This window comes from Morchella sextelata, assembly GCF_020137385.1.
Source record: "Morchella sextelata strain SCLS chromosome Unknown scls_1, whole genome shotgun sequence".
Lineage (NCBI taxonomy): Eukaryota > Fungi > Ascomycota > Pezizomycetes > Pezizales > Morchellaceae > Morchella > Morchella sextelata.
Window position 1 is genome coordinate 719,649 of NW_025408616.1, and position 17,600 is coordinate 737,248.

Below are 17,600 nucleotides of genomic sequence, written 5' to 3' on the forward strand. Positions count from 1 at the left end.
ACCAGGAAATTTATTCTTTACATTTGTTCTGTTAGTGTAATCATAATCCTCATCAATTTGTATCTATCAGAATTGAATTTTAGGTCCTGGTGAACTATAATAGAAAGGAACTCTTGTGCATCCGGGCAAAGGAACTTTAAAAACTGAGAGATGATAGATATGGAATCATATTTAGCCTTAAAGATTGAGGAAGAAAGTACCCAAGGATATATAAATACATGTAGGTAACATAAATATACATAACTACATGTATCATCCACGAATGGCTAGTAAATTATCACAACTTTAGCTCAAATAGAAAAGACTTTCAAGAAAAGCGATTATGAGATTGAATATTAATATTCTGGAAAACATGACAGGCATGTATACAATCTGTCATTGTATACAGTCTGTCATTTGTGTGAAGTGTTTGATAATCTCGTACACAATGTATTTCTCATTCTATTGAATCAAACAATAAATTTATTATACCAATTACAACCTAACGTTATAACTCCACAAAATAGACTTCATTAAGTGGAATTCGTAGTAATATAGTCATTATAGTAACATCATGATCGATCATAGATGATCACTCGTTGATCACTCAGAACATAAGCCGAAATTGAGCTGTCAAGCGCAGGCAGATTGGCTCCTTGGCTATTTCAGCTAGACATAGTCGTATGATTTCTCTTCCAACTCTCTTGGATTCCATTATGTACAAGCTATGTGACAAAATAGAACACAAATCTTCAGACCCTTAACCAGCTAATATATAGCAGATTTAGATAGCTACGACATCAACCCAGAACCTATAGTTTATCGATCAGAATTGTTAGCAGCAGATACAAGTGCATACATAGATCAAAGTAGTCAGAAGGCAAGGACGTTCTATACCTGGTATCATCAGTCAAATACGCCGAGTTACTGTTGATCTGGCTCTGTGTCCATAAGACAGCTGTCTTGTAGAGATTTATATCACTGGTGTACGGGCTGTTCAACCCCGTTTGGCCGTTTCTATGCCCACCGGCCCATTTATCCCACCCATAGTAGTTCTGTGCATTCTTTCGTGTGGTCACGTCGAGTGCAAGGTTGGAGTTGAGGGCGGCACCGTTATTGTATTGCGATGCGGTCTGCCCACTGAAGGTGGACGAGGTAGAGCGGATCATGTACCAGTTCTGTTCCCGCTATTAGCTTTAGACAGGATATTGGACGAGTATATTATACCTGCTTGAAAATACCGAAGTTGGCAGCATCACCGGATTTATTGTCGCCGTAGGCATAGTTGGTATTCATGCCTTCCGTCTCCATCATAGCAATTGCGAGGTCCAAACTGGTTCCTCCGGCAGCAATGACAGCTTTTTTGCGAGTTCCAAGGCCACTGACGGTGTAGACTCCGCATCCACCCCCAGAGTTGCTAGGACAGGTGACGGTCTGGCGTTCTTCGACTTTGGCCTCTGCCTCTGGGGTTGGTGCAGCGAGGGAGAGCAGCGGGAGGAGAGCGGCGAGAAGAGTGGTGCTGAACTTCATTTTGACTATGTGATTTGAGTACTGGGCTGTGGGTGGTGATGAGCCATTATAGGGGAGTTAAAGAGCTTTTATAAAGCTTTTGAGATATAAGGTTAAGTTAATTGTCGGAGGTTTGTTTAGACGACTACAAGGCAGATTCGTAGATATATTCTCATAGCTTAGTATCGGATTCCGTGCCTTCGTTCCTAGCGGCCCGTTGATTTCCTGCAGAGAAACGAGATTATGAGCCGAGTAAAGATAAAAACTACAAGTAAACGCAATCAATAGGGGAATTCGTGCCACATAAAACGACCAGCTAGATGCAGAAAGCCCCTTTCAGTAGACGCACTACTATTTTTCAGGAAGCTCTCTTTCATCACGACGCAAATAGGAAGTAGCTATCAAGGTCTACCTAGCTGGTTCCTGATCAACATGGCTAAAGTGGATGCACACCGGAAGATATCCTTCCCAGTCACCTAATCTATCGCACGTGGAGTTAACCTTTACGGACAAAAGGAACGGGGAAATTTTTTATATGAGTGCAGAGAACATCGTTCTATCAAGGGTTCCCCATGTTATTTAATAGAGTTTTCGGAGAATTGTGGGGTATGCGGAGATGTAGTTGGTTTTGAGCTGTGGAGTGGCAAGGTGAGCGGGCCGGTGGATCCAGTTTGTGACACTTGAACATAGGTTTTTTGTACTTTAGATGTACTTGCTTACCAGCATATAGACCAGAAAATGCGAGTGCAAAAGCCAAGGATTATTACTATGGAGTGAAATAACCCGTATTTTGAGCTTTCGTATCGATCTCCTAGTTCAGCAAGCTGTAGCATGCCCCGAATGTCGGAGACAGAGGGGTCGCCTGTGAAATTGTACAAAGTTGCCTATCTAAGTTTAGTTCGCTATGAGTGATGATTATTCAGCGAGCCAGATTCATTTTTGTGAGCCTAGGAGCTTTGTCCGGTATCTATGTCATAGTCACTGGTATACTACTCGTAATTTTTTGGCGTTTCCGGACTGGACTGGGTCTGCATACCACCAAAATATGGTTATGCACGATTTTCGCCCATATGCAGACCCAGTTCAGTCCGGAAACGTCAAAAAATTACGAGTAGTATGTCACTCCTTGGCATATATTTCTTATATAAGACCTCTCTATTGAACTGTAGCCAACCAAACGACGAACCTGGGGGAAAGAGGGGGAGGGGGGCCGTAAGGCCCCCATTAATTGGCTACTTGAAAGGTCAGAATTCTATTCGCATAAGAAATATATTCATATATAGGCAGTGTAATAACTCTCGCAAGGTGGTTCCATGTACCGGGTGTGCACGTTAAATACCGAGACGCCTTGAAGGATTGGTTGATTTTGTATGGGAACCGCCCATGGTAACCAAAAGCAGCCAAAATTTATATGGTGGAAAAAAATACCGAGATGTTTTATCTATCTTCACTTAAAAATTCAAATATTTTCCTAAAAATACAAAAAAATAACCACTGAATAGCCCTTGCTCACAGGTTCATCTGAGTACTGATTCGAAGTTATCAAAGAAGTTTTGGTGAAGTTCGAAAAGAACAGGAGTAGAAAAGAACAGGAGTAGAAAAGAACAGGAGTAGAAAAGAACAGGAGTAGAAAAGAACAGGAGTAGAAAAGAGGTTGAGGAGGTTGCGTTGCAAAAGCTGCGGGGCAGACTGTCCAAATACCTGCTTGGCTGCCAAGTGTCATTTTAATTATATCAGCCCAATCAGATTCCTTTACAAACCCTCACTTTTTAAAATTCCCCAAAAAGGGGTTCTCAGTACTTACCCTCATCCAGTATATACGCACATGTAGTTGCCTGCCTGGTGGATACACTGCTGGCCACATATAGGGTAGGTATGATATATAACCACTGGCAGCGTGTTTTCATAGGTCCACTCAGGCATTAGAAACAATTGTTGGGTTTGAGACATGCATCCTACCTGCCATATTTACGGTTATTTTGTTCCTGGTACCTGGCCGTTATACAGACACATAGTACCATGGTACCACTGTATCCGATACTCACATACTTTATGTATGTGCTTGGCATTTCGGCCTACCTGCCGGGCTTATCCCCGGAGAAAGGTGTGACCATCTTTAATTGGCCCGAGAAGTTACCCCACCTGATAAACTACATGTATGCGCTACTCAAGTACATACATACAGGAACATACTACTCGCAAAAAAATAAAGTCTGTGGATGAATTAAGTACCTGGCCTAATGGTTGCGTTGCAACGGTACTTAATTCATCCACAGACTTTATTTTTTGGCGAGTAGTAGAACATGTTCCATGATCATTGATTTATTAGGTTTCAAAGCCGACAACCAGATATTAACCCGATAAGGTTACAAAAGTCTGATAACGATAACAAGCGATAACTACCCGCTACCAAAACCCCGCTATCGAGGTAGTTCTGAAGTAGACTTACTATCAGCTAAATCAACCAAAACCTCCTCTCTATCAATACCATAGTTCCAAAGCTCATCCAAAATGTCTGCCATCTCTTCGTTGCCAATAATAGATCTCACACCCTTTCTCACTCCCACTTCAACTCTCTCTGAAAAACAAGAGATTGCGAAAGCACTCTATACTGCCTGTCATGACGTCGGTTTCTTCTACCTTACAGGCCATGGAGTTCCAGAAGAACTACAAAATGAAGTATTGGAAGCAGCCCGTGAGTTTTTTATGACCGCCACTCAGGAGGAGAAGCAGGCTCTTGAGAGAAAGGAGATAGATGAGGGAGGCGATGGTGCAAGAGGCTGGCAGAAGCTGGGCGAGAATATCACTATGGGATCAGGGGTAACTTTCTCAGAAGATATCTGCTTCGAGAGATACTAACGTCTTCACCAGGATTGGCACGAAGTACGCTCTAATCCCTCCTTTTTCTCCTCCTCACAACTACCGGCTGATTAACCCCAATACTAACCAACTAGGCCCTTGACTACTACCACCCACCTCTCTCGGACACCCCTTCTGGCCCCCCCTACGATATTGTCCAGGGTCCAAACCCCTGGCCGGAAAAACCTTCACATTTCCGTTCCCTCTACGAGACCTATATCGCGGGTCTTCACACTGTTGGGCACGCCCTTCTCCGCGCCATGTCGCTCGCCCTATCCTCCACTGAGGACCTCTTCACCCCGCACCTTACCTCGCCATTCTGGTGTCTCCGCGCCATCGGATACCCTCCGCTACCTGCCACTTCTCCGGGTATCAGCTGCGGCGCACATACAGACTACGGGTGTACAACCTTCCTGTTAGCTGACGAGACGCGGGGCGCACTGGAGGTCCGGGATAAGCAAGACGGATGGATAGGCGTAGACCCGTTTAAGGGTGCATACGTGGTTAATATCGGGGACATGTTGGAGATATGGACAAACGGACTATGGAAGAGTACGGTGCACAGGGTTGTGCATAGAGGAACAGGATTTAGGGTCAGCGTTCCGTTCTTCTTTGAGCCGGATTGGAATGCGAGGTGGGTTTTCCCGGATACGATGTTTTGGTTTCTTTAAGCGGGAGGATGGACTGATAGGCGTTGTAGAGTGGAGCCATTGCAGTGTTGTCTGGAGAAAACGGGGGGAGTGAGGAAGTATGAGGCCAAGGTTTATGGTGAGCACTTGGCGGAGAGGGTAAGGGGGAACTTTTACCAAGGTGGACCAGGGAAGGTTTTGAAGGACTAGGTTAGTAGTGAACTTTCCTTTCATTTACCGCTGTTTCTGTTTCAAGGGTGCTTAACTATGATAGAAAAGGACTCAAAACATTGATGCACGGTTTAAACTAGGAATTGGTGCTGAATAAGGAAGTACTGTACGTATTCTGTAATTTTTATTCCTCAGCTTGTAGTTTCTACATGGCCTCGTTCCCGGACTGGTGCCACCCCAAAGTGTGTGAACGGGGTTAGGTTTTCCACTTTTCGGTGGAAAGCTGGCCTTCACATCTAGACGTTAATACAACACAGGCCTTTGTTTACTTCTCACCTCGAGACCATAATTGAATAGGAATACCGACATTATACTGCAACAAGAAACTCCGTACAGTGTATAATTACCAATTGAAGCCCCAAAACCCCTCATAATTCGGAACCACTATCACGTAATCTGAACGGTTTGCAGCTACAGGCATAATAAAATACAAACACTACTAAGTCATATTATTTCGAAAGATTCTCGTAAGGGGAAATACTTTTACATACTCTAGTACATCGATCTTACAGTGACTCCCCTTTACCAGATGTCATAGTTTTCAATATCAAATACTATATAAACAATTCTTCTGCATGTCCTTCCCAGCCTCTGATTGAATATTACTGTTATATCATGTCCATTCTTCCATACCATGGCCCGAGTAAGATTTGAACATGCTACCTAATTTTACACAAGAACTTAAGTTAAGCATCATGCGTAGAGAAATCTCACAAGGACCGCATATATTATAACCAACCATCCACTATTTCATTTTTTCGCACCGCGATGTAGCGCCCTCTATGGCCCAAATCAGTAAAATAGAGGGGTGTAGTTTCCCAACAACCATCACCACCACCATCACACACCCCCCCTCCCGAAATAATCAATAATCATAGAATATCACTCGATTACCTTCGACACTAACGGTTGAAAGAGTCCATTCACTACCAAAAGCTATTTAGCTAGACACCCGTATCTTCTGCTTCCCTAACAATTAACTCGAGTTCTCCACACACACATAGCCAACCTGTTCTGATACCATCGCATGCAACGCTCATTCTCCAAAAAGCCATCAATCTATCCATCCTATTTCCTGTAGCCACCCAATTAAAAGAGACCGGCCAGGTGATACTTACAACGCCTTTAACCCGGATTACGGTCTACGTACAACTTCAACAAGCTTAATGTGATCAGAAAGACCAGCCTACTCTCTTTAACGGCCGCACGACAAGTCCTTGGGTCCAGAGAAAACAAATAGCCTGTAACATTTGGCACGCTTATAATAACCCCCAGAGATTAAGCCATAATTCCTCCTCACGCTATCTATCTCCAGACTAGCGAGTGATTATCTGTGATTCAAACCACAGGAATTGTAGCATGTAGCTGAGTGAGAACGAACAATGATCATGACAGCAAAGTTATCATCTCACAACCAATCTCCATACAGAAAGTCCAGAAAAGATGTAAATCAATTCTCTATGTGCAACATCTCTACTCTACTCTACTGATGCAAGTAATGTAGAAGAAACCCCCCCGCCCCGAGCAACACCACAACGAAAATAAACGCCTTCTTCCATAACTCATGCAATCCCAATAGTGTTAAAAAAAAGTACAGTGATTAAAATAGAAACATGATACATAACGACGTTTGTCTAGTCATAAAAAACAAAAGTCCATTCATTACTCCCGTGCTTGCCAAGAAGCTCCCACGTGACCCCATAATGCCAAGAATGGTGGCAAATAGCTTGAGTAGAGTAGGTAAACCCAGGTTCTCAAGTCCATTTCTCCATCAACTTGGCCCTGGTGGTCCACATTCTCAACCGCTTTCCATAGATGTAGAGCGGGATGGTGAACAGCAGGCAGGCCATATGGATTCCACCGAGCGCCAAGAAGACGGTCTTTGAACCATCTGCCTCGAGCCACCGGTTAAAGAAAAGGGAAAAGACAAGTCCGTGGAAAACGTCTGTTTCACGATTATTAGTAACTACACATTTCGTTCAAAGTGGGTGAGGGGGCGCTTACTCTTTGAGAAATTAAGGGTGACAAGTGCTTCACCGGCGTATTGGCGGTAGGAGTCAACGCAGAAGGTAATCGCAGTTGTGGATCCAAGAGAACACCCAAACGAGATCAAACCGAAAAAGAAAGTCGGGACCATCCAGTTATCGCGCTCCTGTGCAGACCAACCGAATCTAAGCAAGCTATTAGTATATTTCAACATGGCAGGATATTCAAAGGAGTACACACCCCATAAGTCCAATCGCAGTAGCAATCGCGACAGGGATTCCCATTACCAGCCTAAACTCTGGTTCATAAACTCCTCCGTTTGCCCTACTCATGGCTCTAACAATGATATCAGATACCTTTCCAGCAACTGCTGTTCCAATGATACCACCAATGAACGGCGACAAATACACCAAACCCGTCGCGAGACGAGAAAAGTTGTACGGATGCTCCTGGTAGATGTGTGCAACAGTCTCTGAGAGCACGATCAACCATCCCACAGAGAGCGAGTAAACGACAGTCGACCAGAGAACCGCAGGGTACGCAAAAAGAATGATAGGGCGAATAGCAACCTTCAACCAATTTTCATGACGGAGAACACCGCTGTAAACCGTCAATGATTGAACGAAGGTCTTGGGGGTGACAGATTCCGCGGTTTCAATGTTTGCGTTTGAGGGTAGCGGTTGTGCGGCAGCCTTGAGGACATATGCGTCGAGCGATGCGCGCGAGGTCTTTCCGCCATCCAACTTGTACACTTCCTTTAGTGGTAAAACCTCGTCGATCTCATCTTTGGGCTTCTCCGGCGTAACGAAATGAGCATGCTTCATTTCAGCCTTTTGCTCTTGCTCAACACCTTCGATTGCGTCACTGGTGATCGGTGGCCTTGCGATGCCATCTGGAGGTGGGACGTCTACTGAAGTTCGTCGAGACCTGGACTTTTCCTTCTTCTTGCTTGAACCGGAATGCGAAAATATGCTAGATGAAGCCCGGCGCAGGAAGGAGGGTGACTTTCCACGAGGGGTACGGACCCAAAAGGTCTCCGGGACGAAGAGGAACAAGAGACCCAAATTAAACCCGACAACAATAGCGACAATCCTATATAAGACCAAAATCAGCTTTCCGCCTGGCCTCCTACTATCCATAAAATTGAAGACTCACCAGAACACCCATCTCCACGACATCGTCTCAATGATCGCCGCACTGACCAAAGGAACCAAATTCTTCCCACCAAGCAAAAGCAGCGTGTAGATACCGATACGGTACGCTCTCTCGTGCAAGAAGAAGATCTCCGCAATCGTAGCGCTAGGAAGCGACTCGCATGGCGAAACACCAATGCCCATCAGGATTCTCCCCGCGACCAACGACCCGTACGATTTCGACGCAGCGCACCATACCGAAGACGCAAGAAAAATAAGAACTCCGAGTAGATATACGGGCCGTTTGCCGAAAATAATAGCTGTGGGTGAAGATATCAAGGCACCAATACCAAGTCCCATCATGAAAAGGCCTGGCACGAACCATTAGCTTGGCTGCTACCCATATGTACCGGGATTGGCGTTGTAACACTGATCTCGTACAACCTCCCTAACAAGTTTCCGCGCGCGATGTCACGAAGCAGCATCGCGAACCACGACTCGTAAAAACAGATGAAGGAAGAGAGAGAAAAAAAATTAAGGCTCACCAGTCGTCAACGCAACATCCGGAATCGAGACGTCGAATGTCTTCGCAACATCATTAAACCCGGCCGCCAGAACCGGCGTCTGGCCACCACCAACAAGGCAGTGCCATCCCAAACAAAGCAGCGCGACATCTCTTCGCCAGCTGGCCCAGTTTAGCGGATCATCAGGGTGATCATCCGGCTGGGGATTAAGAATAATAGTTCCGTCCGGAGTGCGCTTCTGTTCCTCGCGGGGGAGCTCATCGAGACCAAGAGGCTCCTGTGTCGTGGACGTGAGCAGCAGAACGGTGCCTGTGAGATCGATAATAGAGCTGCATTAGCAAAATGGAGTCCATGGATATCTCCAAACCGAGGAAGAGAAGGGGGGGAGAATATCGTCAACGCACCTGGAACCTCTGTTGTCTCCGGATCCTCCAAGATACCTAACGACCAATTTTTCACCATCTTGGAATATTGGTAGAGGGTAGATTCGGGGGATGAGATTCTAGGGAAAGGACAGGTAGAAGACTATCCGGACCTCTTTCCTGGGAATGTTCAGGGTAGACAGAGACCGGAAGCAGGGCCTGTTATATACTTTATGTAGGAAGAAGTTATGTACCGACGTATTAGAGCAAAGGGTATATAAAAGAATATATTACATATCGCACGACCGCCCCCCGTGGATCCAGCAGTGGATATGATATGATAGGATGCGGAGGATGTTGAAGAAGGAAAGGGTCGCCTCCCCCGGGCATGGGTCATTTGAGGGGTTCTGTCCCTTGAACCCATGGAGCTAGTGTGATTTTCGGTTTTTGATGTTGATGTCCAGATAAGAATGAGCCGTGATGTCATGCCGAGCGCCCGCTAGTGAATTTGCCTGTAACCGCTCCCCGGTCCAGCAGCACGTGTGGTGCAAAGGGTCCGGTCCCTCTCAGATCATGTCTGGCTGACCCGGTCCTAGCTAGAAAAGCTCTACAGCGCCTTCTGCGTCAATGGCGAGTGCGCACTTGTTGGCCAATCAGAGGAAACCCGCACTGGCCCATTAGCAAGTCAGAAAGAGGTGCGTTTTTAATAGTGGGATTATTTACATGCCAAAAATAAACCAGCAGAAAAACTAACAAGCAGAACAAGAGCTTCTAGAGAAAGAAACAACCATACAGGATAAAGAATTAAAGCAGAACAGGCAAAAGAACAAATACCTAATACGGATAGTATCTAGCCGTTCTGCACCCAGTAAAGAAAAAACAGATGGTGATTTCCATCCGGATGAGACAGCATAGCATGATCTTGCGCTGCACCCTAGCTGCTCATTCGCCATTACCCCAAGAACCACTGTACCCACCCTCCACTAGCAGTGCTACTCTTCTTTGCTTCTTCCCCCACCTCAGTCTTGGCCCTTGCAGCTCACGCCGTCGAAAAGTGAAAGTCTAGTTCAAAACAGGGCCTGCCTGAAAGTTTAGGTTGGTAGGACCCGCCAGGACAGCAGATTACATATGAGATACTGTAACTACACTCAACCCACCCCCGGGGGTCCAATGCAGATGCGGCTTTCTACATTTTGTACGGAGCAGCCCGCGCGTGTGTGCGGTAAATGGGACCCCTCTCTTCTGCTTCTTCGATCTTTCAGGACGGATCTGGAAATCTGGGTTAAATATTTGAGATCACCTATCATGGAGAGTAGAGTAGACAGTAACCTATCTATTCACACTTATAAACGAGAGCTACAGACGGAAGGTATTATTGCACTCTAGTAGCTAGCTTGGGCCCAATTAACTAACTATGCGTCCTGCAAAACATCGAATCAGATCAGATCAGTGAAGGAAATAAAGAAAGAAAAGCAGCTAGAGTCAATATCTGGAGGGCCCACAAACCAACCCCCGTTTTTATCCGGCGGTAAAAGGGTCCAACAACTATTTTAGCAGCGATAAAGTATATCTCCCTCTCTCTCTCACAAGGGAGCGGAGACAAAAGCGGGCATGCAACGTACCCCCCACACAACAATAACAAAGAACATATATATTCCTATTCCAGCGCAGAGTAGTACCGACAGCTTCAGTACCCTTTGCAACCACAGCCAGCGCTCATGCTCATGTAGCAAGCAAGCAGGCAAGCAAGATAGATGAGCGGGGCATCTACCCAGGTAGCGCGCCACCTCCGCACCCTTTGCTCCTACATACATACGCGTTTTGCAGATCATCATGGTCCAACGTGACACGCCTCCCCGGCTACTGTGTGAGGGGAGTTATGCCAGTATGGGTATGGGTAGAGGGGTAGGGGGCTAAAATATAATACCCGATCACTCATATCGTTCACTTATTTAGTTAGATGAACCTTATCAGATTTCGCGCTCCTCACTCAGGGTCTGGCGCTGCAACGAGCACATATGTCTTGAGATTTAAACGGAGGGTGAGATAGAGTAGGTAAATGGGAGTAGGATAGGTTTAACTTCTCCTGCTTTGAAACTCTGTATCATGGAGGTCTCCGTCGGTGATCGGGGGATCGGGTATTTCCCATCCGCTGGCTACCAGCTGGCTACCATAACCAACTGTCTGTACGGTTTTCAAAATGTGGTGGAGAGAGGGAGGTCAAGTGCAAGCGTAGATTGATGGGCAACCCTTTTTTTTTCTACTGCAGGTGATCCAGCACTACGACAGCTACAGTGCTTGAAACCACCAGAAACGGGTAAAACATTCCTGGTTCTTTAATTCACACTCTACGTCTCTCCTCCGGCCTCTGCCATGTAGGTATGGGTGTGGATCGAGCCGGTGGTATAGATCAACACTACCGCACGTGTAAAGTAGGTAGACTTGAGGTGAGTAAACTACCCCCGCATCTAACTGCGGTATCTCAACGTGCCGTTGGGGGGTTGAGCACATGAACAAGACATGAAAAAAATAAATAGCACGTTGTATCTCCAGTGCACGTTCTTAGCTTACGCTCCCAAGATTTTTTTTGGAAGATTTTTTTTCCTTATTTAATTTTTATTCGTTCAGGAAGCAGTGGCTTCAACGTACCTCCAGTACATACATGTATGAGAGGTGCTCCTTCACACCCCCCACGGGCTGGATTCATTTGGTGGTAAAGCTTCCTCATGGTCGAGTGAAAATCCATGACGTGTAATACGCACAGTAGATGGTGGGTGCAAAAAACCGCTTTTTTTATCTTCCTGCGCCTGCTTGATCAACAACTTGTTCACTCAACAACTTGTTCACTCAACGGCCGTTCAGTCAACCCTCCCTCTCACATCAGCTCAGTCAGTCAGTCAGCGCCAAATAAATAACCAATACCCGCAAGAGCAGAGCGCGCTCACATCAAATCACATCACATTACATCACATTATTAGATCCGTCTGTCCGTCTGTCTGACTGACCTGGATAAGAAAAAGGTGCGCCTCACCCGGACCGGCCATAAAGTTGAAACATCGAAATTCCACTGCCGCGAAGAACACCATCTTTTTTTTTTCTCTCTCTCGGCGAGCGGGCGGGCGCCGTACCGTACTCTGTGCAATGTAGGTACAGCATGGGTTAGGTTTCTCAAACAGCCGAAGCAAGCAATCACAACCGGGTTTCTCCCCTCACCCCCGCCCCTCGTAGCGAAAGGCCAAACCCTGCATGAGCATGGGTTACCGTTGGGGCTCTGCTTGCGCACCTGGTGGGGCAGACGAAGGAAGAGAGAGAGAGATGATGCACGGCCCTTAATCTTCGTCGATAGAGTGCGCGAGTGGAGCCCTGTTTTGCCCTGTGAAGGAACCCCGGAATCTTTGTCCCATCACATAGAGTAGGTACATACAGGCGTTCTCTCTACATAGATCGATTGATTTTATCGGCGCCGATTTCGAGTGATATAGTAGGCATGCCGCACGTAGCCCGCTAGCTAGCTACTCTGCCGGACAGCTTGTAGAGATGTAGAGTACGTATGTAGGCAGGGAATATGGGAAAAGTAACCTGGCATAAGTTGATATATCCACCACCACCACCACCGCCGCAGAATAGATGTTCACACGTCAATCATAGAGCTGGACATGCGTAGAGTACCCTGTAACCGCTCTAACGTTAGAGAGCAGCTGTGCGTGTAGATCATCCTCCCGTGCTCAATGTAATATCTTGGATGGAGTCTCTTGGTATCCCCTATTTTTGGGCGCTGGTTCGTTAGACTGGGCGTGTTTTGAATATGTGGGGGGGGGTTGGTTTGTGGTTTGGGTTGGGTTGGGACCTGCTTGTGGGTTTGGGGGGTTACACTGATCTGAGAGGTTCATGAACGGCTCGTGGGGGCGGAATGGTGACTTTCTTTCTTTCTTTGAGATGGTTTTGGAATTTGCGGGGGGACGGGGTTGTAGGTTCTGGAGCAGACTGTACAGACTCGTAGGGTGGAGGAGTACGTGAAGACTCTCAGGAATGATTCCGAATGAAGAGGCTGGAGAACCAGGTTCACTTGGCAATACAGGAACTCAATACACCGGATCCCTTGCTGTCCCGTACGAGATCCTCTGAGATTATTTTTCCTACTGCAAAATCAATTTGCTATCCCGGATTTTTTGCTATCCCGTACGAAATCTTTAGAATCTTGGCAATCCGGCATATCGAGTTGCAACTGTATTAAATTTTCCCATCCAGCCGTGACACCGGCGATATCTGTGATACATAGAATACTGCCTGCTTCTGTATCGAGTGCGCGCATATGACTCTACCCGTTGAAACTCAATTCTCAATATGCCGCTCTTCGATTCAACACGATATCTCCGCGGACTCCTCATTCCGTGGAGACCAAAATGCCCTCTCGCCCTCTCATCTCCTCATCTCCTTTTCTCCTTTCTCTTTTCCTTTCCCTTTCATTCCTTCTTCACTCCCGACAATATCAACACACGATGCTTCCCACCGAAATAAGCTTCCTCCCCGCGCATGCCCAAGCCCAAGCCTCGGCACACAGCGCACCTTCTTTTGGATTGGATTGGAGCCTGGCTGGGCGCCAAGCTCGGGAAGTGAAGAGTGGGGCGCCGCCGCCGCGCTCGAGCACAGCAGCAACAGGACACTTGGAAGCCTGACTCTACTCTACTCTAGGGCGATATGCAGCTTGGCTTAAATTCATGGCTGGCGATGATGAGTGTGGGGTTACAGTACTCTACCCAGGAACCTAGGAACGCCATGTTCCGCCACCAAAAGAGAAAGACGGTCTCAATTTGCTGCTCTACCTGTGGAGACGGGGAAGCGACTAAAGTGAGCGAGCGGGTTTGGGAAAGCCTCGATGAGCTTATTTGATTGAAAATGCGGGGGGCGGCTTGGAAAGGGGGGCGCGCTGGGCGCGGACGGGACGAGAAACCGCAGATGTTGGAGCTTGGAACCTCTCAGACTTGGGCTTGGTTGACATTTCGATATTTGTAGAACCGCCCACCACTACCAGTGCCAGTGGTCGCGGATCTGGTCTTGCGCTCCTATCAAATCAGAGGGCCTTGCTGCTGGTAGCAAGCTACTCTAGCTGCCAAGTGTGAAGCACCGCGGCGCTAGAGTATGGAACAGAGCCATTACTAACGCCGAGATATTTTCGCTGTTATGCGTTACTCTATCGATTCTCAAATTGGTCTCGGCATTCCTCACTCACAACTAGACTCTAGAGAGATGCGGCTCTTCACTTGCGGGGTTCCCGGGCGTGATTGTTACTGTGGGGTTTTCATAGGTTGGGGTAGCCCCGCATGCCATGGGTTGGGGCCCGGAAAGCTTGTCGGCGGTTTTACAGGTTACGTACATGGTGGTGGTTGCGGGTGTGGTGAAGGGGCGTTGTCGCCCGCCGCTCATGTGCATTGGATACACGTAACGAGTAGATCCACTGCTAGTTACTAGAGGCATCTCATGACCTGCCAGTACTACTCGGGAGGCCAATTCAGGTTTTGGGGATTCCTTCGGTGGAACTAAAATAGTTTTTCACAGACAGAGGAAGGGGGGGAGGAGGAGGGCAGTGATGCCTCGAGTTACGATATTTGAGCTATATAGAGTGCACGCGCTGTATTTCCTAGTAGGAGGATATACGAGGTGCTATTCCTTCCTATTGCTGCATGGTGTTGGGGCTATTGCAGTCACGGATTATCACTCAGTTCGATAAAGCCCCTGTGAAATTCGTGTTTTTTTGAAAATCATGATATATCCGCTCCTCTATGAAAATAGGAATCGTGAAACAGGGAACGAGGGTTCGATTCTGTAGCTATCAGGTGAGGTACTTTATATAGCTCTGTTTGTTTAAGTACCTCTGAGCCGAAGAAACACTACATGACCAGTTTGACTCCGGTACACCCACCGTGGGCGTAACTAGTATCGGGGGCAAATGTATGAAGTGCAACTATCAGGAGTAAGCGAGTAACCACCCACCCAGAAGACCTGCGGGCAAATTCGACGCGCATATATATCTCCACGGCCTATTAAAGAACAAGGGCCTCCTTGATTCCCAAGAGGCTCCGGAAGTGGACGCTGGCTCTTTGTTGGTCTTCGGAGTCCTGACGCACCGCGCCGCGACTGGAGTAGCTCCGGTGTTTGTGATTTTTAGTGAGGAAGATTGGAATGTGGGTTTTGCATCTGCCAGATCTGCGCTGGGCTCGGGAGATTATGACTGGTCGACCGTTATATTACTAGTCACGTCATGAGGTATCACTCGACGGGATCATGCGGCGCAGTAGTACATGTACTGATTCGGTTGATTGATTGATTACTTCATTAATTGTATGACATGTACAAGTTGGGAAATGCATCAGTAAATGCATCACACAGTCTAGTTCGATGCATTTCCCAATCTCGTAGAGGCATCATACCACCGTACCTGTGGTTGTAATAAGTCACTATTTCTTACATTCATAAGCTACGATGGGTTTCATTTGTAACAGGTTACTACATGTAGCTTACTATTTGTCATTATTTCTTATTTCTTTTCTTTTCTTAATTATGTGAGAGGTGGAGGAAGTGATTGGGAAGTTCTGGGGCAGTGTGATATTGTCATAGACTACGGTCTGCATACAATTAATGAATTAAAAAAAAAAAAAAAACTACCTGTGGTTGTTGCTGTAACAACCGTACATAGGGGAGGAAGTTCTGTTTTTATGGGTGGTACAAACTATGGCTGATAGATCTTTAAGTACTGGCCGCGTGTATCGATCGATAAGTATTCGCCACATAGTACTTTTCTACACATATGCTGTCGTTCCTATTATTACCTTTCCACTTTATAGCTATAAGCATCATTAACTAAAGAAATCAGCGAGTGTACCTTACTAGAGTACAGATAATCAAGAGAACGTAGTGGAGAAGAAGGAGACTCCAACGAGGAAAGAGGGGGGGGGGGGGGGGGGGTTTATACTCTTTCTAAGTGCGCTGGATGAACGTATATTGAATCCTTATTCCTTCACTTTTTCCGTGTTGTCCTTATGTGTTTAGCTATGTGCTGTCGGCTGATACGGAGAAACTCGTATGTGTTAATGTTATTTCGATGTCTTGGACGAAAGTTGTCCTTACATAGCAGATACTGGGAAGCTTGACGCCGGTGAAGACCCCGCCGACAGACTCTATTATAGCTAGCTTTGGAAATTCATTATGAATGTATCGAAGTTTTCTGTGTTGGACATCAGATCTTACGTGGGACAGTCTTCGTGGGAGATGCATTAAACGTTGTATCATGGGGCCGGAAATGAATCTTTGAATCAAATCCGCCCGGCGAAAATTAATCACAAGTGCGCATGATGACTTTTCTGATGCAACTTAAATCAATCAATCAAGTACTCATGATCACAGGATGTCACTCGATGGGTAGTGCTGGGATGGGAAGAATATCGCGAATATGCTTATATAACCCAGCTGGCCAGGCCTGTAGGTCTATATCTAGTCCAATATATAGTAGCATCCAAGTTCAAATTAAATATCGAATTCTGATAGAACTGACGCATGAGGCAAAACATGCAGCTCATGATTGATCAACAACGTCTATTTTTAGTATACTTAGCTAATGCAGTCCACTTGCCTGCGCCTCCTTTGGAGCCCCAAAGGATAATAAGATAACCTCGGATCATGATCAAAGTAAACATAACAATATCTGCACTCGCTTGCACAGTTGTGTAATTCTATCCGCACAGATCGATAGATACGGCTCGGCTCGTCCGGGTCAATATGCAATAAAATGCCAAGAATTGCTAAGCCACATGCTGACCACACTCACGCCACAGCCAAACAATGTCCTTCTAACAATACTTTCTTCTCGAGTAGATGATAGAGAAGGGCTTTACTCGGAGCAGGACGGATTTGGAAATATGCAGGCTATATGCAGAATTACCAGTCCTGTCCGATCTAATCTTCAAGCACCATACTCGGTTTCCCTGTCGAACGAGCTCTTTATATAATCCAGTTTAATTACATGCAAATATTAATATCCATTGGCTGCAGAATTGGTGGCCAGTTTCTGCATGGTGTAAGACCCCAATGTTCGGTACGTAGGGAACTCTCTCGATATGCAAGGTGACTGAGTAATGTGATTGCACTGCCCCAGGTTATCTAAAGTTGAGGCGAGAGTCTAAGAATTAAACGTACTATAGATATAGCTAGATATAGATCTTACGGGTATAAAACCATACATTACCTCTTTTAACTTTACATTCACAGTATTTACGCGTAAGTAGGTAATTTTATTGAAATATAAATATAAAAGAACCCCCATATGCGGAGAGCTCATGGGCAGAAGATATACACACTTTGAAAATAAATACCAAGTTATTGATCGAGAGGATG

General features: G+C 46.2%; 4 protein-coding genes across 4 annotated transcripts; 2 read left to right on the top strand and 2 right to left on the bottom strand.

Moving 5' to 3' along the window:
- Positions 1-763: 763 nt before the first annotated feature.
- H6S33_000182 (uncharacterized protein) lies at positions 764-1,509 on the bottom strand (the record flags this gene model as incomplete). The annotated part of the gene is made up of 3 exons (XM_044831531.1): positions 764-791; positions 877-1,157; positions 1,207-1,509. 3 exons carry the CDS (start codon positions 1,507-1,509, stop codon positions 764-766), a joined length of 612 nt encoding a protein of 203 aa, XP_044699741.1.
- A 2,490-nt stretch (positions 1,510-3,999) lies between these two features.
- On the top strand, positions 4,000-5,186 carry H6S33_000183 (uncharacterized protein; the record flags this gene model as incomplete). The annotated part of the gene is made up of 5 exons (XM_044831532.1): positions 4,000-4,167; positions 4,222-4,308; positions 4,360-4,371; positions 4,443-4,981; positions 5,048-5,186. The coding sequence occupies 5 exons, from the start codon at positions 4,000-4,002 to the stop codon at positions 5,184-5,186; spliced, it is 945 nt and encodes a 314-aa protein (XP_044699742.1).
- Positions 5,187-6,961: 1,775 nt separating this feature from the next.
- Positions 6,962-9,312, bottom strand: H6S33_000184 (uncharacterized protein; the record flags this gene model as incomplete). The annotated part of the gene is made up of 6 exons (XM_044831533.1): positions 6,962-7,152; positions 7,212-7,378; positions 7,434-8,285; positions 8,349-8,697; positions 8,872-9,159; positions 9,255-9,312. The coding sequence occupies 6 exons, from the start codon at positions 9,310-9,312 to the stop codon at positions 6,962-6,964; spliced, it is 1,905 nt and encodes a 634-aa protein (XP_044699743.1).
- Positions 9,313-13,711: 4,399 nt separating this feature from the next.
- Positions 13,712-13,888, top strand: H6S33_000185 (uncharacterized protein; the record flags this gene model as incomplete). The annotated part of the gene is made up of 1 exon (XM_044831534.1): positions 13,712-13,888. One exon carries the CDS (start codon positions 13,712-13,714, stop codon positions 13,886-13,888), a length of 177 nt encoding a protein of 58 aa, XP_044699744.1.
- Positions 13,889-17,600: the final 3,712 nt, after the last annotated feature.